The sequence below is a fragment of the Typopeltis vanoorti genome, chromosome 2, assembly GCF_054136105.1.
Source record: "Typopeltis vanoorti isolate ZY-2024b chromosome 2, IOZ_Tvanoo_1.0, whole genome shotgun sequence".
In the NCBI taxonomy this organism is placed as follows: Eukaryota; Metazoa; Arthropoda; class Arachnida; order Uropygi; family Thelyphonidae; genus Typopeltis; species Typopeltis vanoorti.
Window position 1 is genome coordinate 77975773 of NC_143550.1, and position 26153 is coordinate 78001925.

At 36.5% G+C, this 26153-nt stretch overlaps 1 protein-coding gene across 2 annotated transcripts in view; it reads left to right on the top strand.

Moving 5' to 3' along the window:
• The first annotated feature begins 1352 nt into the window (after window positions 1-1352).
• The window catches only part of LOC150109199 (uncharacterized), a 65206-nt gene continuing 40405 nt past the window's right edge, over window positions 1353-26153 (top strand). Inside the window, exon 1 of one of the 2 annotated variants that reach the window (XM_090406186.1) lies at window positions 1353-1457. In XM_090406186.1, coding sequence (XP_090262312.1) covers window positions 1382-1457 — 76 coding nt within the window. In that variant the 5' untranslated portion in view covers window positions 1353-1381. The remainder of the gene's footprint in view (window positions 1458-26153) is intronic. The other variant, XM_090406195.1, reaches the window with a different exon arrangement.

Genomic DNA, 26153 nt, shown 5'->3' on the forward strand with positions numbered 1-26153 from the left:
TTGTAGTTGGTTTATTGAGTGGTGAAGAAGGAGAATTTTAGAGTAGGTGACCTCCCGCGACGAGTCTTTGAACGCCTTGGAAGTGTTACGTAATAATCTTATTTAAGTTAAGGGATATTACATCCCATATTGTTTCCCATATTATTTAGGTCACCGAATTGAAGCCTTTGGCTCTTCATATACAGGGTGTTCTGGATAAATTTGACAGTTTCGTAAGGAAAAAGAAAATCTTCTTTGTATCTATTAAATTTAATGAATTGACAAAAAAACATTACAGGCAGAGTTAATTACAATACTATCAACAAGATTTACTCAAAATAACCACCATTAGCATCGATCACAGCTTCAATTCTGCTTCGGAACCTCGAACAAGCTGATGCTACAGTCTCCCTGGGAAGGGCCGCAAAAACTGTTTTAATTTTATCCATTAACTGGTCTTTTGTATTACTGGAAGTGCGATTGGTGTCTTTTTCAACTGCGCCCCATACAAAATAATCCATGGGGTTAAGGTCTGGGGAGTTTGGAGGCCAAACATTTGGACTGGTGAAGTCGTAGAAATTTTCAGACAACCATTTTTGACTTTTCCCAGAGGTGTGGCAAGGGGCCGAATCCTGCTGCCATACATACGGCCTACCATTGGCTACCCTTGTTATCCAGGGCTTGACTACAGTTAGCAACTCCACGAACAAAGCCCGAATTCCAATGCCAGGGTTCTTCAACACCTGTTCCTGCAGATTTGCGAGGAATTCTGCTGTACGAACGCAATCAGATCGTCTGCTAGGGATCTTTCTTCTTGCTACATCCTCGTAGTCACCATTGCAAGTCTCTAGTTCATGCCTGATTGTTTTTACTGTATTCAGGGAGCATTGGGCAGCAGTCGTAATATCCTTATTTTGATGGCGGGCACGAATCATCATGATACAAGTTATTCTCTTCCATGATTCTGGTGGGTTCCAGCTATCCATCATTTCTGACATTTTGTATATGAATGAGGAAGGGTCCAAACTTTTAAATGAAGAGAAGTGTGTGTTAATACATGTAACTTACGGAAAAATATAATTAATTATAAATATGTCAAATTTATCCCGAACACCCTGTAATTAATAAGTTACATAATAATAAGAAGACGCACTCTCAATGTTCCTTAGTGGCTTATTCTTATTTCAGTCGCTCTACAAGCAATGAAAAGAAGTTGGAGTTTTTTTTATGTGTAGCAGACAGACGTGAACTTCTAATGCGATGCTATTTATTTATTTATTCATTTTTAAGTTTAAAAAAAATGCAATGAGGCTATAATGGCGGAATTGGGCGAATTTCCTCTAGAAATGAGAACACATGGTTTCTCGAGCAGTGTTTACAGTTTTAACATGGCATAATAAAAATGTCTCAGCAAGTGAGTCGGGGCTGTGCAAATAGCTCTAAAGAGTTACTTCGTGTAGAATTTGAAGAATTTAATGGTAAGTGGATAAAAACTTATATTTAATGTTTTAAATTATGAAGATCGTTAATCACGCATGCTTGTGATATTATTAGAAATGAAACTTTAAAATGTTTAGTTTTGTGATGATTTACTAGCGATTTCAAGATATGTATAACTAGTTTTGTGTAATGATTTACACAAATGAACGAGAATGAAAATACAGGACAGTAATGCGAGTTCATCTTGAACTCGCATTATCTCTGTTCATTTTTGCCTTAATTTCTTTGCTAAGACATAGCATAAGCGCGAAGATTTAATGAAATAAGTATTTGCAATTGGTTTATTGATACATGTGCTACAGATGATTCTCTGAACTTGATTGGCTGTTTGTCTGCTACTATGAAACTAGCAGTGGTGACACTCCAAGGAAGTATCAATGAGCTAGCAAACTGGTTCACCAATCCCATGGCAATCAGAGACCAAATATCTTGGTGTATTAATGGATAAGAAACTCCTTTTTAACAAGCACATCAATCTCATTGGCTCCATATTTTCCAAAGTAATAGCCATTGATTAACCGCAAGAGCAAATTGAACTTGCATAATAAATTGCTACTTTACCAGATGGTAATACGTCCAGTCATTACCTACGCCTCACCAGCATGGAGTCACACTTCAAGATCAAACATTTCAAAATTGCAGAGAATCCAAAATAAATGCCTTAGGATGATCCTAGATGCACCATGGTTCATCAGAAATTCACAGATTCACCGAGAACCCGGCACTCCACACATCTCCCTTCTTTGTGATCTTGCAGAAAAATTCTTCGTGAAGTCAAGTCCACATTCAAACCACCCACAGATCGTACAAGCTGTCAATTACAATGAAGCTGAATACTACAAACACAAAAGACCGAAGGCTATTCTTCTCTCAACTGATCATAGCTAACACAACTGCCCCCAGAGGGCGAGCTTAATTGCTCACAAATCTCCCTTTCCCAAACAACTCTCATTACAGATAAAGGGGAATATGAAAAGCACTAGTGCTTCACCCATCCTGTCAGTAACGTTAATGGTGATTAATGGTAATGATTTGTCATTATCGAATCATCGGAAATACGTGATCAAAGTTGATCATCTACCGAAACAGTTACATTTTAGGAAGATAGGTTCACAACGTTAATTATAACCCAAGGAACTTTTTTTCACAGACTATGCTCACATAAACAATAGTTGTTAAACGAAGAATGTATTTCTTTGCCACAGTTAAGTTTTCCATTTAATTTATTATTATTTTTTGCATTTCTCCTGGAGATGGTTGATCGAAGATTTTGATTTTGATGCTTATCACTACTCTGTCTTGTAGTGTATTCGGTATACTGAATCTTAAATTCATCAACACACGTCTATTATTTACAACAGATTCAGACACTGATTTCTGCTTTCTTCCTACTTAAAATGTTTGAAAAAATGAAGAAATTATAGAAGAAAATTAGAAATATCAGAAGAAAGTGATCATGAATCATTAAGAAGTTCTCTTTGAAGAAAGCTGCGTTCATTCTCCTGTGCCACAGTGTTTGTACAATTTCTTCATTATTTTTAGATGTTTTCCTATATATCAGATATTTGTGGTATTATTACCAGTAAATAAGGCACTATTCATCAGGTGAATAATTTCAGTTCATAAAATACAGATTTGTGGAACTAGCAGAGAAAATCCAACTGTATATGCGGTTGGTTTTCTTAGTGCCAATTCTTGTAAAATATAATGAGATCAAGTGTCTTCATATTAGAAATAATGAATTAACTGAGACTGGGTGTGCAAGAGGAGCAGGGAAACGGGGAGGAGATGACCAGGGATCAAGAGGAAACAGTTGAAATTGAAAAGGGTTTTAAAATGAAGAAGCAGAAAGGGAAATGGCCCCAGTCGAGCATGGAGAGATCACATCGAGTGAGTGGTAACAGTGAAACTAGCTGTAGATCCAGAAATGAATTGTTGTGTTTGTATACAAATGCTAGAAGTATAAGAAACAAGGCAGATGAAATGGTTGCACTAATTGCGTCTGTTCACCCAAAGATTGTCGGAATAAATGAGATATGGTTGGAAGAAAATGACATCCTGACAGGAATAGAGATGGAAGGGTACGATGTGTTTTGTGAGGACAGAAGGGGTAAAAAGGGTGGGGGAGTGCTATTGATGATAGAGAAAGAGTTATGTCCACATAAGGTAGAGATGCAAGAGGGAAATAGTGCCAGTGGTTTTGAGGCAGTATGGTGTGAGATAGAGGTGAATGGAATCAAATACTTGGTGGGATGTTGTTATACACCAGATAATGTAGATGTGGTGATAATGAAATGTACAATCAAATTAGCCAAGTAAATAAGAAAAAGTGTGATCATTCTGGGTGATTTTAATTATGGCAATATAGACTGGAATGATGAGATAGCAACTGGAAGTAAAGAAAATGAGTTTTTGAGGGATAACTACCTCAGACAGTATGTAACAGAGGGCACACGAGGATTGAGGGGTCTTGGATTTGGTCATCTCATCAGAGGATGTAATTATAAATGAGGTGTCAAATCATCCACCAAGTGGTGAGTGACCATGAGGTGATTACCTGGGTGGTTGCCAGCAGTGCAAGGACCTCTGTGAGAAAAGGGTATATGTGGAACTACAAGGGAGGGGGGGGCGATTATGAAGAGCTCAGGAGACAGCTTGCAGGTGTAGCGTGGAATGAGGAGTTAGCTGGAAAAGAGATCAGTGCAGCTTGGGGATTTTCAAAAACTGTTTAGTAGATGCAATATCTAAATGTATTCCAAGAGTGAGAAGATTAAATAAGGTGGGTGTGAGATGGATGAATAAAGAGATTAAGCATGCAATACAGAGAAAAAGGGCATTGTGGAGGCAGCATAAGAGAAGTGGAAATAACCAATTCCATGAGGTGTACAAAGACCAAGCAAGGAGGGTGACTTGGTTGGTGAGGGTAGCTAAAGAGAGGTATATGAACAGCAGTTGGCTAATGAAGCCAAAAGAATCCTAAGGAGTTCTTTCGATATGTAGCTAGCAAAAGAAAGAATAATTATGGAAGGATGACATTGATTGGAGAAAATGGTATAAAGACAGCTGATGCAGAATGTGTGGTGGAGATACTTAATGAGCAGTTCATAAAGATCTTTCAATCTTGTGAATGTGACTTCATGGAGGGATTGAGAGCAGTTGATGATGGGGAGGAGAGACTGACTGTAGGTCAGCAAGAGGTGTATGGGGAGTTGAGTAAACTAGATGTTAAGGCTGTGGGACTTGATAATATATCACCACGTATTCTGGACATATTTTTTTAATGAGTCTTGCACTCTGTCAAGTTCCTAAGGAGTGGAAGGAAGGCAAGATTGTGCCACTTCATAAAGGAGGTGATCGAACTCGAGCATCAAATACAGGCCTATACAACGGAACAAGAATCTCCTTACTTCTACACGTCAGTGTCCTCTGCATCATTCCCAGAAGCCTTTGTGTTGTCATCACAATTTTGGCGATGTGTCCCTAAATTTTAGATCCTTATCCACTATCACCCCAGATTTCTTATTTCCCAAATATAGGCCTATCTGTGTGTCAGGTGTTGTGGTTAAGTTGTTGGAGAAGCTTGTGAGAACTAGGATCCAGAGCTGGGTTGATAACAATGGTATTATCTTTGATGGACAGCATGGATTTGCTAAAGGAAGGTCATGTTTTAGTAATCTACTTACTTATTACAATAAAGTGACTGCTTCCTTGGACAGAGGAAAAGGATACACAGTAATATACTTGGATTTTGCAAAGGCTTTTGATAGAGTACCTCATGATAGGTTGACAGTCAAACTAGAGCAGATGGGGTTGGATATTAGATTGGTGCATTGGATTGGAGACTGGCTATCTGATAGGTATCAACAAGTTGTGTATGGGGGGTGCGATATCCAGGAAAAGGAAAGTCACTAGTGGAGTGCCTCAGGGATCTGTTTTAGGTCCATTGCTGTTTTACTTGTATATTAATGATATAGGTGAAGATTTGGATGGAGATATTCAGTTGTTTGCTGATGCAAAGTTGGGGCGAACCATGAAGTGTAGTGATGATGTTGTGGCCTTACAGGAAGACTTGAATAGATTGAGTGATTGGGCACGGAAATGGGGATGCGAGTTCAATGTTGCAAAATGTAAGGTTTTAAAATTTGGAAAACAAAGATGGGATGCAGAATTTATGCTTCGTGAGAATTTATTGTTGGAGGTAGAGGAAATAAGAGATCTGGGGTGATAGTGGATAAGGATCTAAAATTTAGGGACACATCGCCAAAATTGTGATGACAACACAAAGGCTTCTGGGAATGATGCAGAGGACACTGACGTGTAGAAGTAAGGAGATTCTTGTTCCGTTGTATAAGGCTTTGATTAGGCTACACATGGACTATTGTGCCCAGATTTGGTCACCGGGTTTTCAGAAGGATGAAGAGATGTTGGAAAGGGTCCAAAGGAGACTGACTAAGGTAGTTTCTGACCTCTGAATGTCAAGTATGATGAAAGATTGAGAAGATGCAACTTGCAGAGTCTGGTGGACAGGAGGAAGAGGGGAGATATGATAGAGACCTACAAGTTATTAAGGGGTTGTTATAGGATCAATGCTGGAGAGGTTCTACAGAAAATAGTGGGAGATTGGGGGAGAACCAGAGGTCATCCCTGGAAACTGTATAAAGAGGGTGTGAGAGGCAGGTTTTTTTCGTGCAAGTTGTGAATGATTGGAATGCCTTGCCTGAGAATGTGGTGTCTGCAAAGAGTATGGGATGTAAAATCCCTTAACTTAAACAAGTTTGAATGTGTTTAAAACACGGTATGATGAGCTGTGTGTGTGTGATAAGGACCTCCCAGATGAGTCTTTGACTCCATGAGGTCTTGGGGTGGTAATAATAGTAATAATAATATAACTGCATATGTAACACATATTTTTGCAAATTGTTTTATTGAATGATATGGACACCTGAGTGACATTTCTTCTGAACTGTTATGATATGAATACGATATTGTCATAGTTTGGAATGGTTTCCTTTGATTTAAACATTTTTCATTAATTAATACAGTTCATCCTAGAATACAGTTTACATAGAAAAAGAAGACAAAAAAAATTAACATTTTTTAATTCCACTAAATCATCAACAGGATGGAAGTTTTAATTTATCTGTATTTTGGAAGAAAACTCATACAGGATGTTACACTCATTCGGTTGCACCATGACCCTTGTCAGAAATGGGACTATTAAAACTTTAATCACTTTACTCATACTTTGTTTTCCAACTGACTTACTACATCAGGAGTTAGTTTTTTTATTTTTTATATTACTTAATATTTTAACTTTTCTAACCAATGGCTTCAGTGAGACCTTTGTCAACTGACCATTCAGTAGTTATAGGATTCCTGCTTCAGCTCAAGTAGAATTTAACCACATTGCATTTTGTTTTGTCAAAGGAATATCAGAAGATATTGCTGAAATTCTCAAACAGCTTGATGTTCATGTACCATTTTGTCCTGTCCAAAAAAACTCTACTTTTCTTTCTTCACCTCAAGGTAATTCATCTATTGCCTGTCTTATTTTGGCATCTGAAAGATATACCTCTGTTTTATCACAAGCAGCATAAAACACACATCAGGTATCATGAACCTGAACTATTTTGCCTTATAGAACATTCCATTTCTTCTAAACACAGGATCTGTGGAAAACTATGAATGTTATATTGTTCTGTACACAGTAGTGTACTAGAACAATATAACATTCATTAGAATGTTATATTGTTCTAGTACACTATTAGAACCTTATTAAAGATTCTAATAATTCTAATAAATACTAATAAAGAATTAATGTTACATTAGTTCTCTGCCTTTTATTCTTTTTAATTAAGACAAAAATAAAGTCTTGTATATTATTTTTCATCACGGTGAACACACAGCATTACATGAAACAAATAAAGAAATGGGAAAAAAAAATACTACAAATTGCATTTTTTCTGCATGCCACTTAGTAATATATTAATATTATTTTCAGGGAGTCCAATCCAAACACTTGTCTTTATCTGTAATCTGGCATGAATGCTTATACGTTGGTTATCACTCATGTTGATGTTTAGTGGAAAAAATCATAAGCCTAAAGATAATAATTAAATATCTTAATTTATTAAGCTAATTAGATTAACTAATATTCATGGACAGAGATAAATATACTAAATACATGCATGCAGGCACACTAGCAGGAAAGTAAACACAGACACAGTAAAAGGTGGGATCTTACATTTCTAACTGGCACTTTCTTTTTAAAATTCCATCATCAAACCCATCGGTGTGATGTTGGAATTTTACTGACAGTCTGAAAATGATGATCTCCCCATAATTTTGTTAATGCGATGCAACCAAATTTGTTTAGGTTTGGAGAATGGTGTAGTGCTGTGGTGGATTAAAGAAACAGTCTGATTTAAATTTCTTTTAATATGAGGTCCACCCCCACCCTCCCACCACCACTGGACTTAGTGATCTGTATTCATGATATGATCTGCAACCCTGGAATGACCTGTAGTGCAGATCATGGACATAGTTTCTGTGGTCTCCCTGTTTGTGTAAAGTATGTAATTTTGCAGGAGCAAGGGTTACTGTAGACCCCCAGAAGAGATCTTTTGATGAGCAGATAAGGGTAGCTAATTTGTTGTATGGCATAAAGGAAGGCTGTATATTATTCTTTTTAATAATACATTCCCATTTTTATGAAGTGCCCCAGACGTAGGAGATGGTAATGGATTTTTTGTGTCCTGGATTTTTTTTTTGGAGGATGGGCAGACATAAAAAATTGCACGCATTTTTAAAAAGTTTAACATACAGCCACATGATCCTCTCTTTGGGGTTTACAGTATCCCTTGCTCCTGCAAACTTACATACTTTGCACAGACTGGAAGAACTGCTAATATCTGTCTGAAGGAACATAGAAACTATGTCTGTCATCTGCATACATGAGTTGCAGACCATATCATGAAAAAAATTACCAGATCCAGTTGAGGGAACCTCCATCTTATACAGAAGCAGATTTAATGAGAGGCAATTTCTGGAATCACCAGAGTACTTCTGCTCATATGTATACCCACTTCTCCATTAGAGTACTTCTGCTCATATGTACACCCACTTCTCCATTCAGATAGCACGATTACAGCATCTAATGATAAAGCTAACCTCCTGGCATCAGTGTTCTCCTCCAGCACCTGCATAAATGACCAAGACAAATTGCCTCCAATCAAACCAGCAACTGAGCATCATATGTCACCAATAATTTTTCAGCAGAAAGATATCAGAAGAATACTAAACAACTTGGACACTAAAAAGGCTTATAGTTCTGATGGCTTCTCTCCATTTGTACTCAGATCTTGTGCTTCAAAGCTAATATCTTTGCAACCTTCTTTATTCAGCTGGTACTTATCCTAACACTAGGAAGGTATATCCAGTCTGTACCAAGAAAGGAGATAACAGTCAACTTTTACCTCGCCTAGAGGTTCACCACTTAGCAGCCACTAGTATAGATTCTGCGAATCAAGATTTGCTGCTGACCTCTTAGCCTACATCACTCACCACTGGACATGTTATGGAGAAATGTGCCATCACTCTTGATATTTCCAGGGATTTTGATTATCTTTGGTATCAAGGCCTGCTAATCCAATTTCCTACCTTTGGTTTACCTGATGCCCTCTATAATTGAATAGCCAACATTCTCTCTTTGGTCATTCACTGCATATCATGGTGGATGGTATCCTCTCTTTGAGGTTTGCTACCGATGCAGGAAACCTCAGGCCTCTGTTCTGTTTGCCTACTCTCTTTCTCTTATACAAAAATGGCCTACTCTCAGTCACCACTAATCATATTCAAAGCTTTGCTAATGATAGTGCACTCCATTTTTCTCTCTTCCAACAAACCTTGTCGCGCTCAAACATCCCAGTCGTCATTGTCTATAACTAATACCGTGAACAGTGATCTCCGTACTTTCCTTCCATGAGGTGAGGATAACCTGGTCACCTTCAGTGCTACCAATACATGGCTTTGCCTTTTCTCTTACAAAAGTGACCTGAGCTTACATTATCTTACTCTTAATAATACACATACGCCACACAGGATTGGATCTCTCTCTTTGGACTGACATTTACTTCCAACCTCTTCTGGTATAAGCATATGATATCAGTAGTGCCTTCTCTCTAATAAACTAAGCATTTTCTTCCACTCAGGATGCTATTTTTCATCCACCCAATTGTTTACAGTATGAAAATCTCAAATTTTCCCATTCTTAGAATACTGTGTACATGTTTGGGATGGTGCACCTAAAAGTCACTAAAAATTCTTGATGCTGTACAGAAGAGTGTAAATTGGCTTATAGATGATCCCTCCATCTCTCACAAACTTGCTCTGAAATCTCACAGATGCACTGTTTCAGGTTGTCTTTTCTACAGGTGGCTCTATGGTCACTGCTCCAATAAACTAGCAGCTATCATTGCTCTGCTTTCTGTCAGGCCTGTTAAAACAAGAGCAGCAGCTGCCTAGCATCCCTTTTCAGCACAACTCCATTTTTCTCTCTTCCAACAAACCTTGTTGCGTTCAAACATCCCAGTCGTCATTGTCTATAACTAATACCATGAACAGTGAACTGCAACAACATCAAATCTGTTTCTGCTCTTCCTCATTTATCTTCTGTCCTCTGAAACAGCCTTTCTCATGAGGGGGGTTCCCAACAACTATAACCTCCAACTCTTCAAGAAAAATGTCAATAGATTTTTTCTTTCCCAGTCCTCACCTGGGAACTTTCTTACTTTTTTTAACTTTTTTTTTGCCGTTTTTAACTCTTCACCCTGATTTCTTGACAGCAACAGCAGATAGAGGCGTTATTTAACTGGATGATGCCCCAACTAGTGTGAAATTTTATCATTTTTGTTTCTAATTTAATTTCTGTAATTTGGCTTATAAACGATCCCTCTATCTCTCGCAAACTTGCTTTGAAATCTCACAGTATTAAAATACAATACAGAATACAATTTAGTCAGCTAAATGAAATTATCAGTCCATCCACATTTGTTAAGTACATAGCATGGATACCTACTATAATAGGTAGCAGCATAATCATTGTGAGGATTAGAAATTAGGTTAGAAGCGATAGTCAGTTCTCTACATCCCTTAAAGGCTGTGTGGAGGTCTCCTTTCAGGTGATTTTTATTTTATTATTATTATTTTTTTTTTTGTGGCGAAAGGTTTATTTTAAACCTGTAGTGCATTTGTATGTTGGGCAGGCTAAGGATTTTTTCTTTTCTTTTTTTATTGATTTTATACATTTTGTATATTTATTTATTTATTTTTAGATAGTCCAGAAATCCTGCTCTAGAGACCAAACATGGAACTTTTTCAAGCACTTCAGGTCTCCAACAATTGGGAAGTGGTCTCACACTGAGCAAGGAAATTCATCTCCTACCTAAAGACAATCACATCAATGAGGCACAGGTACCCAATGGTGGGTACCTGTGCCTCATTGATGCCTATAGTCAGTACATGCTATTCTACCTAATGCCATTGACAAAAAAACTGTGGGTAAAATGACACAAAGGAACTTAGGAGCAGAATTTAACCATTTATATTGTGGTCTAGTTTCCTAGATCACAAATACAACGTGTCCTCCTCCATATGGATCTCTGAAATAGGCTAATAGTCAAGGTATCCATGTTTATATTCAGTGGAGGTTATGTGAAAACTATGGGAGAGGATTCATCCTGATATCGTGGTCCAGCAGAAAGAAGCAGATTAGCAATGTTATGGCATTGGGGATGTTTTCATGGGAATTCCTTCAAACTCCTGATAAATAGATTGTACTATGAATGCTACAAAGTGTCTGTTCATTATGGTGACTTTCTTCCAATATGGTGCAGGTGTGTTCCAGCAGGATAATGCATCATGCTATGTTGTATCAGTATATCATTCAAGATTGCATCACAAAGATGACAGCAACTTTTCATCATCATCATTAAATTCCTGACATGTACTCTAAAGGGGGTGTACAGGATATTATGATAGTACTACATGAAAAACTTAAATCATTACTAATTTCCTATCAACAATTTTCCTCCAAATCAATCTGTTGATTTGGAGGAAATTTACTCCATTTACTGTATCAATTCACCTATATGTTGGTCTTCCTCTGGGTCTTTTTCCTGCCAACCTGGCAGAGAACACTTGTTTTGCTACTCTTTCCTCTTCCATTCTGTTTAAATGACCATACCACCTGAGATTAGCTATGCTAATGCATTCCTGGATGCTAACAATGTCAAGTTCTTTCATAATATCCTCATTTTTTAATATGATATTGCCATTGATTCCATCTGTTCATGCTCCTAATCTTTCTCAAGACTTTCATATCTGTGGTCTCTAGTCTTTAGTCAAGTGTTTTATTTCTAACCCAGCTCTAAGATCCCTAAGTTAAAATTGGTTTGAACACTGTCTCTTATACAGCCTAATTTAGTGTTCCGACTAATTTCTCTCTTATTCCATATAAATTTATTCAGTTGACTTCCTACCATACCGGCTTTCTTGATTCTGTTGTCTGTTTCCGTATTTAATTTACCATCTTCATTAAAAATTGTTCCTGAGTAGCTGAAATGTTTTACTTGTTCTATAGGTTCTCCATTCATGAAGCATTTGATGTTTTCAATGTTTCTTCCTCTTTTCATTGTCTTTGTCTTGTTACTGCTGATTTTCCTAACAAATTTATTACAGCAGTTATTCAATTTAGTCGGGAATCTTGCAGACTTGTATTGGATTTATTTAAAAGTATTTTGTGCTGGATTTATTTAAAATAAATCCAGTTTATGCATCATCTGCATAAACTAAACAGCTGAGATTAACATCTCCAATTTTGATATCAGGTTTAATACCACTTTCCTTTATGATGTGATCCATACAGATAATGAATAACAGAGCGGATAATGCACATCCTTATCTGACACTAGATTTAACATTAAACCATCTTCCTGTACTTCCTTCAATTCTAATTGCTGATTTACAACTCAAATAAAGATATAATGCTCCATTGACACCATATAACCGTAGTGTTTTGAATAACTTTTCTCTTGGCACCCTTGTCATATGTCTTTTGCAGGTCTACAAAACTTAAACACAGATCTTTGTTATACTCCCATGATTTCTCAACTATTTGTCGTAAAAGGAAAACCTGATCCTGACAGCCTCTATTTGGCCTGATTCAGCTTGTTCTTCACCAAGCTGTCCTTCCACAATCCTTCTCAACCATTTCTCAAGTATATTTGCATAAATCTTACCAGAATACTCAGTAGGGAAATACCTCTGTAATTCTCACATTCAGTTTTATTTCTCTTTTTGTATAATTGTACAATCAGAGCTCTACTCCAATCATCTGGAATTCATCCCTCTGTCCAGGCCTTCTGAATTATGCAGTGCAGCCATGGCAAGACTTTATACCTCCATACTTGAGCAATTCTGGTCGAATATTATCTACTCCAGCTGTCTTTCCAGATTTCTGGCTTTTGATGGCTTTTTCTACTTCAAGTATCGATATGTATTCCTGATTGCATGCCTGTTAAGTGTTTTTTTTTTCTCATTGTGTTGTCACTGCTTGTTTCATTCAGCAATTTTTTGAAGTAAGTACTCTGTACATCAAGGATATCTTTTTCTCCAGTTTTCATGTCATTTTTATTATCTCTCATTCCTTTTAGAGCAAGCTTTCCTCTATTTGAGCTTTTTCAACAGCCTCCAGAATATTTTGCCACCTTTCTGATATTTATTTTTTATGTTCTTGCCAAATCATCCCATGCCTTTTGATTATCTAGTTTTACACAGTGCTTAGCTTTCTTACATTTGTCTCTGTATTCTCTGAGAGCACAAGCTGACTTATTCATGAGGAATTTTTGATATGCTTTTGTTTTTTCCTTCACTGCCTCTTGAAGTTCATGTGTCCACTATGGAGTTCTGATTTTTTATCCTTGCAGATAATCTCACAACATGCCTTTCTGGCTAAATCAATCAATGTTTTCTTCAGGGCTTGCCACTCAATCTCAAAGGTTTGGTTCCTGTTCTCAAACTCTTTCATTTCTTCTTGAATAATGTTTGTGTATTTTAGTCTACAGTTCACATCTGAGAGCTTCTCAACTTTTATTCGCTTTAAAACTTTCTTATATGTTCTTCCTTTCAATATGAAATTCAATTTTATCCTTCTTAAGACTAAACGGTGATCACTTCCAATTTCAAATACACTATAATGTCCTGCACTAGTGTGAAAGCATCATCATCAAAAATAACACAGTCAGTGAGACTTTTTTTATTCCTTGCCGCTTCTCTCCATATGAATTTGTACACATTTTTATGTTGGAACATGTGTTAGTAATAACTAGTCCATGTCTTGAGCAGAAATCCAACAAGTATTTGCCATTATTATCAGCTTTGCTCATTTGTCCAGATTTTCCCCAAATATTTCTGTATGTCTGACAATCATTTCCTACTCTGCTATTTAGATCTCCAACAAGGATAAAGTTTTCCTTTTTCATTTTGTCAGTTGTTTCTCTAAAGTCTAAAAAAAAAAAAAAAAAAAAAAAAAACCCTCCACTTCTATCTAATGTGGAATCTTCTTTCAGACTATAGGCACAAATAAGTCTCATTGTCCAGTTCCCATTCTGATATTTGCCCACATCACTCTACTTGATATTGCCTGCTATTGAAGAAGATTAGTCTTGTATTTAGTGTTCAATACTATAGCTACCACTCCTTTTCCATGATTGTTATTGTCTGAATATCACATTTTGTATTTATTGCTTAGAAAGATTTCATCAGGTTTAGTCTTTTTTGTTTCAGTCATCCCTGTTATATCTGGTACTTATCCAATTCTTCTGCTAGTTCCATTTCTTTGACATTCAGGCTTCTTATGTTGATAGTACCAATCTTTAACTCTGGTGATGCTGAGTTGGGATATGTTTTAGGATTTGTTATAGTATCCGACTTTTCGCTGTTTGCCTTGAATCCTTGTCGAAAACAACAGGGGCCTTGTTTAATTGGGCACCGTCCCAGCCGGCATGAAATTCTGTCATATTGTACCATTATTTTACATTGTGGTTTAATCCAATAAGAGTACAGTTTGGTTAGCTAAATCCCAAATTGTCTGCCCTCGTTCGTTCAGTATCCAGGTAGATATGTAACAGGGTGCACCACGAGAAGGTGAGGATTGGACATTAGGTCAGAAGCCCTGGTCAGTTCTCTACATTCTTTTAAAGGCTATGTGGAGGTCTTATACAGCTTTGAACCTTAAGCATCTTACAAAAATATGGTAACTAGTGTAAAGTCATGAGATTGAACTGTAACAACCAAGAAAATGGGCTGCACAAACAGAGAATTAGTATCCAATGAACAAAGATCAGAAATATATTAAAAAGCTATTAAAAAATTAAATTACAACAATAGGACAGACAGAGGTGGATTAATTGAAGGAGTGTGGACAAAAAATTTAATTACTGTTTTTACAAATGGGTACATTGTCATTCTTTCTCTGAGGTAGCATCAGATAATGAAACTTTTATTCTACTTTATGTTCCCAATCTATGCAGGGAAAGTACTATATGTGTTATGTAGTGTTATGAAAATACCTTTGTAAACTTATCCTCTGTGCACTGTTTCACATGGAAGGGATCTGCAATGATGGATTGCAAAATTATGTAGTATGCTGTCTGTCTTACACAGAAAAATGAAGGTATTAAATTAAAGCTTGTATCACTAATGAAACTGTTCCAGTGGTCCCATGATAAGGCTGTTACAGATCTTTTAGATCCTCTACCAAGGCTAACAGTCTAACTTGATATTAATGATGATCAATTACCTCTCTCTCAAAAAAAAAGCTCGATCTAAAAGCATAAACAACAGTGAGCACTTCATGGAGGTGATTTTTAAGCAAAAGATGTAGTGTGTACAGATCTTAAATGAGACTGAGAAAATCTTCTTCAACTCTTAAAAAGATATTTGAGCTTTGGTACTTTCAGAAATGTACATACAGCATTATTTTACTTTGTATCGACCCACACACAAGAGACTGAAAACTTATAGCATATTAGTGCTGTGTATGGTAGTTATTAGAAAAAATGGTGTGAGAAAGACAGTTCCAAAGAAAAGGAGACAAAATGAAAGAGTAGATTGAGAAGTTGGTTATGTTTAAAATCGGAAAATGATGAGCAGCTATTCAATAGTAGATACTATTGAATAGTATCATTTATTGGTTTAAGGAGTTAGTTCAGTGTTAACTCTGGTAGAGGATCCAAGAGATTTGCAACAGTCTTATCATTGGATCAGTAGGACAATTTTATCAGTGATACAAGCTTTAATTTATTATACTGAGTATTTGAGTGATTGAGTAGAGCATAAGAGAGGGATCATCAATTCCAGACTGCCCTATTCTGGACAGTTTTTTTTTTAGAAAAGAGTTTGGTGTACCATCCAAAGGTGAAAACAATATTTTCAGAGAAAGTAGCTTTGAGATTTATACATTGTTAGTTGTACAGGTGAGAAGTAATGTCCTGATCAGAAAAGGATATCTAGTTTATTGAAGGCAGAGGAGGTTATGGGTGTGATGTGTTTATATCAGGAAAGGCTAGTGGTGTAATTTAGCCTAAGGATTTGGTGTAGAAATCTTGGTATTATTAAAGGTAAGGGGATGTGAAGGGTGGTCTATCTTGCATGAAAATCAGTCACACATTCTGGTCAGCTTTCGAGTTGAAAAGATTGACTTTATCCTAATGAAATCTGTCAAGGAATCTAGTGTTTAAAACACTGGTTATGGAAAATCGTGCAGCTTGGGATATTTGAGCAGGTCAAAGTGTGTCAACTGAAGAAAAAGGAATGGAGCATACTATCATTAACAAATCCATGAATAGGAGAAAGCACAGAGCCCTAAGATGCACCAGGTATGGAGTATCCTAGGGATTGGTAGGGAAATCCAACAAAACAGAGCCATCTACCATGATTTGTAGTGAATGACCAGGAGGAAATTGCAAACCCAACTGCAAAGAGTAGACAACAGAGTTTGGGTTAAATAAGTCTTTATGCCGATCTAATCAAATGCCCCCTGGAAGGGTCTAGAGCAGCTTTTCTCAATATTTTTACTTTGGAGGAACACTTGAAATAATTTTCAGGTCTCAGGGAACTCCTACATAAAAATGATTATATCTTTATTTATTTATATATTATAGTTAGTTATTCTCATTCGACATCATTTTGATGCCATATGGTAACTCCCATACCTCACTGGGTTTTTGGGTGTGAAGCTTTCCACTAGAAGAAGTGGTAAGGTACAGATTCCTTTTGCACAAAGAGTTAGTAGAAAGATCACAAACATCCATCCGTTTGGTGGGATTTGAATCTGTAGGCTGGAGAGCGATACCACTCAGCCCCCCCCCCCCCACACAATTATTTATGCATTGTTTATTTATTTATTTATTTATTTCTCCTGCGGCTTCAAGTCCATCCCACACTACAGTATGCAGAAGCTGCAAATCCAAATAATATTTTGCAAGGGCCAAGTGCAGAAAACTTGATTCTAGCTCAAATGATGCTTTCTGGTCCCATAACCAGGCCATCGAGTGTGAAACTTCTTTCATTTATGTTCCCCCCCCCTCTTCTCTTTCAAATACCTGATCAAGAGATCAGGCATTTCAAACTTTCACCCTTGAGCACTTGCAGATCTGTGGGAAGCAATCATGATAAGCATATAGCCTGCAATGTTTAGAGGACCTATAGAGTCTGTCACCACATAGTGGTGGTTCTGGCAGCAAATGTTTTTGACTAGATATATAAAACACATGGGTGTGTATAAACTGATATTTTCAGTATCAGTGTATATATAACAGTTTTATATCTGTTTGTATATTATTATTATATGAGACCTCCAGGGAGTGAAGGACTCATTGACTATACATCACCAAAAACAGGCGTCATACCTTCCCTTAAACTCATTCACGCTACGTACATTCACCACTATAAGAGGCAAGCTATTCCACTCACTCGCTGCTCTGTGGGGAAAAAATCTAGTTCTAATCTTTTCTTAACCATCCATTGATATCCCTTCCAGCATTGCATGTAATGAAAAATTTTATCAGACAATATCCTATAACACCCATTCAGAAGTTTATAGACCTCTATCATATCTCCTCCATTATTAATGTAAAGCATTGCTGTTCAGAAGACCTCAGAAGAAGATTAGGAATGGCTAAAAGAATAGCAGAGACTTATCTAAAATCTGGAACGATGGATCTATCTCCATGGAAACAAAGTTGAGGATTTTGGATGCAGATGTTTTTCCAACAGCGACTTATGGATGTGAGACTTTGAGGTCTGATAGGAAAAGAAAGCTGCTTTTGAGATGTAGTGTTTATGAAGGCTGTTGAGGATATCATGTAGTGAAAGGCAGTCAAATGGATGAGTGCTGGAAAGAATCAGTAGAACTTTAAGGCTGCCTAAAGATATTGACAGAATTAGGCTGAAGTACTTTGGACACATTGAAAGGAGAGAAGTTAAGTTCCTCGAAAAAGAGGAAGAGGCAGCTTGTCAATGAGATGGATGGATGGTGTGTGTCTGGAGTGACTGATCTTCAGAATTGAAGCCTTCAGAAACGTATACAAACAGGGCCACATGGCAAAGATTGGTGTGGCACATCACCAAGCATCTGTTGGTATCCAGTGAACAGATGGATGGATCTTTTCTCCTATCTTTTGCCAGTTTATAAGTGTTTGCAGTCTACATTCTCTGCATCCTTCCTTATAATGCTGGTCTGGTTGGCCGAGTGGTTAGCGTATCCTCTCTCCAGCCCAAAGGCTGCAGGTTTGATGAGTCTTTGGACTCCTTGCAGGTGTCATGTAATAATAATAATAATAATATCTGAACTTTCACACACATTCTCACCATTTCTCCCATGATGATCTAGATTCCCTGACTGCATTAGGTTTCACCCTTGTAATTTTTCCAGGCTTCTGATGCCAAATTCATTGAAATGCTGGTCATCCTTCTTATACAAGTCTTTTCTGCCATCAAATGCACTCCACACATCTAAAACTTACATATGTTTTTTCTACACCACCTGAACACTGAATCATTTGCTATCATAGTCCTCCTGAATTAGGTACTATCATATGTTGGTAGCAAACCAAGAATTTGTACTCTCTCTCTCTCTCTTTTCTTTCTCACTTCTTCCAAGAACTCTTTTGTATTCTCTCTCATACTATGAAATATAAACATGTTAACACAAGAATATTTTAATATATTTTAAATATATTTAAATAAAAAATATATTTTAAAATATATTTAATATATTTTAACAGACTCAGTGGCTTGATAGGAACAGTTTTTACAAGGTGGAATACAAACTATTGATCATTCAAAAGTAGAACAAGCCACATGATGTTACATTGCTAAGCACTAAAGAGAGGTACATTTCATTAGTGATGAATAAATTATAGGTATTAATTCACATTTTCATATAATAATCTTAATTTATAAATTCAGTTAAAGATAACATTAGACTAATGTAGGAATTAGGTCTCAATTAAAAAAAAAAACAAAAAAAACAGTGCGTTATCTGGATTAAACTTTCCTATATTTTTGACAAGGATAGACAATCATTTCGATTCAAGTTAGGGCATTGAAGTAAGGTCTCAGAATAGCCATTCAAATTTATAGTGACATCTGTGTAGAAGGCGAGTCCTGGACCAGAGAATGTTGTGGCTTGTCTCTATCCTATGCTGCGCCAGTGCAAACTTATCGGATTTGTTGTGAAGAATGTATGATTGATGTTCTTGTATTCTTTTTTCTATAGACCATCCGGTTTGTCCAAAGTACGGCAGATTGCAGTTACAAGGAACTTGATATACACCAGGCAGCGACTATTTTTTCTATTGCGTTTTTCATATCTTTAATTTTTGCCCATCTGGGAAGCCATAAGTAGTGATTCCATTGGTAAGGACAAATTTTATGATTGAATTGCCTTACCATATCACTTTTTTATTATTATTATTCAGTGATTTTCTGCATCTTCTTGTTCTGCTCTTTTTTTTCTTATCCTTTTTAAGTTTCATGAAATGTTTTTCCACATTTTCTACTTCTCTGGTCAGTTTCCTAATAATTTATTTTAATCAAGATATTTCCCAAGTCAGGTTATCCTTGGTTATGTTATCATCATCATCATTACTGCTACAGCATTTCTGCTCATTGAGCCAGTGGTTCTCAGTAGTATCTAGTTTAACTTGTTCTTTAGATACCGCCTTGTTGTGGTGAGTTTTCTGTGTCATTTTTAAGACTATTAAACACTACAGTTATGTTACTAAATACATCATCATCATCATCATCATCATCAAATTCCTGCCATGTACCCTCAAGGGGTGTACAGGATATGACAGTACTACATGAAAAAATTACATCATTACTAACTTCCTATCTACAATTTTCCTCCAAATCAGTCTGTTACTTGTCAAGACTACAACCTTATCAGATCTTATATTTCTATTGTCTAAGGCACTTTGTACCATATCAATCCACCTATATCTTGGTCTTCCTCTGGGTCGTTTTCCTGCCAACCTGGCAGAGAACACTTGTTTTGCTAATCTTTCCTCTCCCATTCTATTTAAGTGACCATACCACCTGAGATTAGCTCTGCTAACACATTCCTGGATGCTGACAATGTCAAGTTCTTTCCTAATATCCTCATTTTTAATATGATATTGCCATTGATGCCATCTGTTCACGCCTCTAATCTTTCTCAGGACTCTCATATCTGCGGTCTCTAGTCTTTGGTCAAGTGTTTTACTTCTGACCCAGCTCTCAGATCCACAAGTTAAAACTGGTTTGAACACTATCTTGTATACAGCTAATTTAGTTTTCCGACTAATTTCTTTTTTATTCCATATGAATTTATTCAATTCACTTCCCACCATACCAGCTTTGCTGATTCTGTTGTCTATTTCTATATTTAATTTACCATCTTCAGTAAAAATCGTGCCTAAGTAGCTGAAATGTTTAACTTGTTCCACAGGTTCTCCATTCACAACACAGTTGACATTTTCAATGATTCTGCCTATTTTCATTGTTTTTGTCTTTTTATTGCTGACCTTCATACCATATCTATTACAACAGCTATTCAATTTAGTCAGAGAATCTTGCAGACTTGTAGCGGATTTATTTAGAAGTATAACATCATCCGCATAAAGCAAAGAGCTGACATTAACATCTCCAATTTTGATATCAGGTTTAATACCACATTCCTTCATAATGTGATCCATATAGATAATGAATAACAGAGGGGATAATGTACATCCTTGTCTCACACCACATTTAACATTAAACCATCTTCCTGTACTTCCTTCAATTCTAACTGCTGACTTACCACTCAAATAAAGACTAAGTATTGCTTGATATAATGCCCCATTGACACCATATAACTGCATCGTATTGAATAGCTTCTCTCTTGGCACCTTGTCATATGCCTTTTCCAAATCGACAAAACTTAAATAAAGATCTTTGTTATATTCCCATGCTTTCTCGACTAGTTGTCGTAAAGTTAAGATCTGATCCTGACAGCCTCTATTTGGCCTGAATCCAGCTTGTTCTTCACCAAGCTTTTCTTCCACAATTCTTCTCAACCGTTTCTCAAGTATACTTGCATAGATCTTGCCAGGAACACTCAGTAGGGAAATACCTCTGTAATTCTCACATTCAGTTTTATTTCCCTTTTTATATATGGGTACTATGAGAGCTCTACTCCAATCATCAGGAATTCGTCCCTCTGTCCAGGCTTTCTGAACTATGCAGTGCAGCCACTGTAAGACTCTTATACCACCATGCTTCAGCATTTCTGGTCGAATATCATCTACTCCTGCTGCCTTTCCACATTTCAAGCCTTTGATGGCTTTTTCTACTTCAAGTATGGATATGTATTCCTGGCTGCATGCCTGGTCAGTGTTTTTTATCACTGTGCTGTCATCACTGCTTGTTTCATTTAGCAGTTTTTCAAAGTAATTACTCCATACTTCAAGGATATCTTTTTCTCCCGTTTTCATGTCACCTTTATCATCTCAATTCCTTTTACAGCACTCTTTCCTCCATTCCTAAGCTTCTTCAACAACCTCCAGAATATTTTGCCACCTTCTTGATATTTATTTTCTATATTCTTGCCAAAGTCCTCCCATGACTTTTGTTTAGCTAGTTTTACACACTGTTTAGCTTTCTTACATTTGTCTCTGTATTCTGTAAGAGTAAAAGCTGACTTATTTGTCAGGAACTTTTGATAAGCTTTCTTCTTTTCCTTCACTGCCTCTTTAACTTCCTGTGTCCACCAGGGAGTTCTGATTTTTTTATCCTTGCACACAACCTCACCACATGCCTCTCTGGCAGAATCAATCAATGTTTTCTTCAGAGTTTGCCACTGAATCTCCAAGGTTTGATTCCTGTTCTCAAACTCTTTCATTTTTTCTTCAATAATCTTTGTGTATTTTAGTCTACAGTTCACATCTGAGAGCTGCTCAACTTTTATTCGCTTTAAAACTTTCTTACATGTTTTTCTTTTCAATATGAAATTCAATTTTATCCTGCTCAAGACTAAATAGTGATCACTTCCAATTTCAAATCCTCTGTACACTCTGGTGTCCTGCACCAGGGAGAAAACATCACTATCAACAATAACATAGTCAATGAGACTTTTCTTATTCTTAGCCTCTTCTCTCCATGTGAATTTGTGCACATTTTTATGTTGGAACATGGTGTTAGTAATAACAAGTCCATGTCCTGAGCAGAAATCCAACAGATATTTGCCATTATTATTAGCTTTGCTCTTTTCTCCAAATTTTCCCAAAATATTTTTGTATGTCTCACAATCATTTCCTACTCTGCTATTTAGATCCCCAACAAGGACCAACTTTTCCTTTTCATTGTGTCAGTTGCTTTTTCTAAAGCCTCAAAAAATTCCTCCACTTCTACCTTAGTAGAACCTTCTGTGGGACCATAAGCACAAATAAGTCTCATTGTCCAGTTCCCCATTCTGATATTTGCCCACATTACTCTACTTGAGACTGACTGCCATTCAAGAAGATTAGCCTCGTATTTTGTGTTGAATACTATGGCTACTCCTTCTTTTCCTTGATTGTCATTGCCTGAATATAACATTTTGTATTTATTGCTCAGAAAGATCTCACCAGTTTTGGTCTTTTTTGTTTCAGTCACCCCTATTATGTCGATCTGGTATTTATCTAATTCCTCAGCTAACTCCATTTCTTTGCCATTCAGGCTTCTTACATTGATAGTACCGATCTTTAACTCTGGTGATGTTGAGTTGGGGTTTGTTTTCAGATTTTCCAAAATAGAAAATACTAAATACATTAATGCAATAAATCCACTAAAAACTATGATAATACACTAACGGTACACCAATTTATCTAAGAAAACACAGAATAAATGAACAAAAATCACCAGTCTTATTGGAACTTGAGTTGTTATGAAGTTCCAATAAGACTGGTGATTTTTGTTCATTACCAGATAGCCAGATAGCCTTGAACTTAGATATTGGTTTCATTTCAAACTATGCTTTGAGAGTCATCAAAAGGTACAAAATCATGGATCACAGGATAGTAGTTTCTGACATTGGTTAGCCTAACTTGACCAAAGATTAGTGAGAGAACAAGTTCAGAGTGTGTATTGCTGATGATAGCAGAATTATGACCAACAAAAGTACATGTTCAGCAGGAGGGCAGAGTCAATGGAAGCAGTGCCTTTTTTGAAAAAGTCTGATAAGAGATGGACAAAACGTGTTTTCCACTAGGCTAGGAGGTGCAAAGGATGATGCAGATGATGTGTATCAGCCAATTAACTTGATGAGCACAGTGTAAGTGATCATTATGAGAGGAATTGCAGTTATGACAATGTAAATTGGAAAGGGAGAAAAAAGCTGTGTAAGTGAAGTGAAATAGAATTTATATATTCATAGGAGATAATTATCTTAGTGATAGAGGGGGATCCAAGGCTTGAGAGAGTGCTGGATCTGTTGATAACATTAGAGGATTTGTCTGTAATTAATCACTTTGTTGCCAGTTGAGAAGAGTGATTGTGCAGTCTTTACATGAGAGGTGGCTAAGCATATAGAATTTTCAATTTAGAAGTGGTATGTGTGCCACTACAGAGCCAGTAATTATGACAAACTTAGGGTACAGTTTTGAGCAGTACTGTGGCAAAAGAAGCTATAAGAGAAGGAGGAAGGATGCTCAAGGTGCATAGAAAATGGTCAAAGAATATTTCACTAGCAAACTGAATACTCAAGGTTGGGGGAATAAATGACGAGAGTAGAATTGATGAATAACATCATTAGGCAGGACTGGCAAAACAAAAAGTTATGGAAGAAATATAAAGAGATATGTGATTGGCAAGCTTTATTACAATAAAAAGCATAGACAAGATGTTTGGCTGGCATGGTAGTATAGAAGGAAAAATCAGATTCATCATTTATTCACATATGCAGAGATAGATGCATAACAAAAATTCATGAAGATAAAGTCTGTTGGATGAAAGTGTGAGCCAAGTTGCTCTATTTTGTGCCAAATGGTAAATGTCAGATGGTTCACGAGCCTCATCTTCAAAATGAAGTTTGCTTATGTATTGCCAAAACTATTTTCTTGGTCTTCCTCAGTGTCCATTAGTTTACTGTAGAGAGCAAGAGCACTGGTGAAAGTGGATATCTAAGTTGTTGTCCCCACATCCCTTCTGACTTTTTTTTAAATTGTTTCTAGTAGGGGTCTTTGCTGGTTTTCGAAGGTGTGTTGTCTCAAAGCTATTGATGATATTAATTGCTTGCTGAGTAGTGATATTTTGATGTAATGAGACTGGATTTGAAGATATTAGTTAGACTTATGTAATTGAAGAGCATTGTGCTTTCTTTTCACTATGTCTGTTAGAGTATTGATGGAAACCAAGGTACTGAAAATCATTTACATTCTTCAAGAATGTGGTCTTTAAGCTTGTTATTTCCTACTATTCTATTTTTTATGACTTTAGTTTTACTGCTGTTGACAATGGTACTGCATTTTTACATAGATTATTTAAGTGTATTGGGCAGTCTGAATGTTAGCATCGATCAGTGCAACATCATCTGCAAAATAGAGACCACTTATGTGGGTATGTCCTGCTGAATCTTTGAGAGTTATTCTGTTCCCATTTCCTTTGAGTCTGAATACATAATCAAGGGTAATAATAAAAATATAAGTATGATGCCAAAACAGTCTCCCTGAAGAACTCCAGTGGAAATAGGAAAGCTCTCTGTCATCTCTCTATTAACCATTGCTTTTGCATGATATGGTACTGCTATTGCTTTGATTATTTTCAAGGGTATGGCATAACTGAGAATTTTTAACATCCTTGGTCTGTTGATCGAATCTCAGGCTTTTGAGAAATCTATGAAGTTTAAGAGAAGGTTTTATCTCTTGCTACTTCTAGTAACTTCTAAGGCAGCGGATGTGTTCAAAAGTTTTCTATTTTTCAAGAAACCTGCTTCATTTTTGAGTAGAAGAGGTGTTACAAATGATTAAATTCGATTTAGAAGCATCCCGTTATAGATTATCAGTGTGGTTGGAAGTAGTGTGATTCATTTGTAATTTTCTGGGTTCATATTCATGCTGGTATTGTATTATTAGGCCCTCTTTCCATTTTGATGGAATGTTGGATGTAGCTAGAGCGGTATTACTGGTATTCAACAGTTGTTTCCAAAGCTCATTTCCTCTGTGTTTAGCCTCTGCTGTTATACCATCCAATCCAGGTGTTTTCTCATTCTTTTGGTTTTTTAGTGGAGTTTCAAATTCTTGCATTGTAAAACTGTTACTCATAATGGGAAGTTCTTTTTGGATTATCATTTCTGGCAAAGCATCTGAGTGAAATTCACTAATGAATTATTTTATAGTATTTCAAATTGATTCTTCCCCACTAGGAGTTCATTTTGGTCTTTAGGTATCTTACTTCTTTAGCTTTTATTCTTAGTCTTTTGGGCTTCCTTTCTTTGGTGCATAAGGAATTAGCTACCTGATACATTTCTCTGGTTTTATGGGTATTTTGATAAAGTTCTAATTTTTGACAGCCTAGATACATTTTTCCTTGTCATTTCGAAAAGCTATATATATACTTGATCATTTAGTTCTTTTAACTGAGTATGTAGATTGTGCCTCCTCTGATTCCTGTATTGCTGCTTATTGTCATTGCATTTCTTTATCATTTCATCAACGGTATGTATTACTCATTTCCTTGGAGAACACGAAGAGGTCTTGGTGACCAAAGTTTTTGTTGGTACTTCATGGGTGGATTGTATGATACGAGTGGAGTTCTGGTATAGTTATTCAGGCAGTGGGCCTTCTGTTGGTTTGTTTCCTAGCGCTATATTGTACTGAGTTTGTATATGGTAGGTAGGTAGAGCTAGGTCATTCCTGTGATATTTATTTGTTATTCTTGTTTTAGACTTAAAAGCAGATAAAGGAGAAAATGAAACAGTGGCTGGAAGTTTTTAAATTAAGAGAAAACCTTCACATACCCAACATGTGGAGATCTCTTAATTACTTTGATATCCAAGCTGTCTTAATTTGACACCTGAAAATACTAGTTATCAGAAGAGAGAAAATATTTTAAACTAT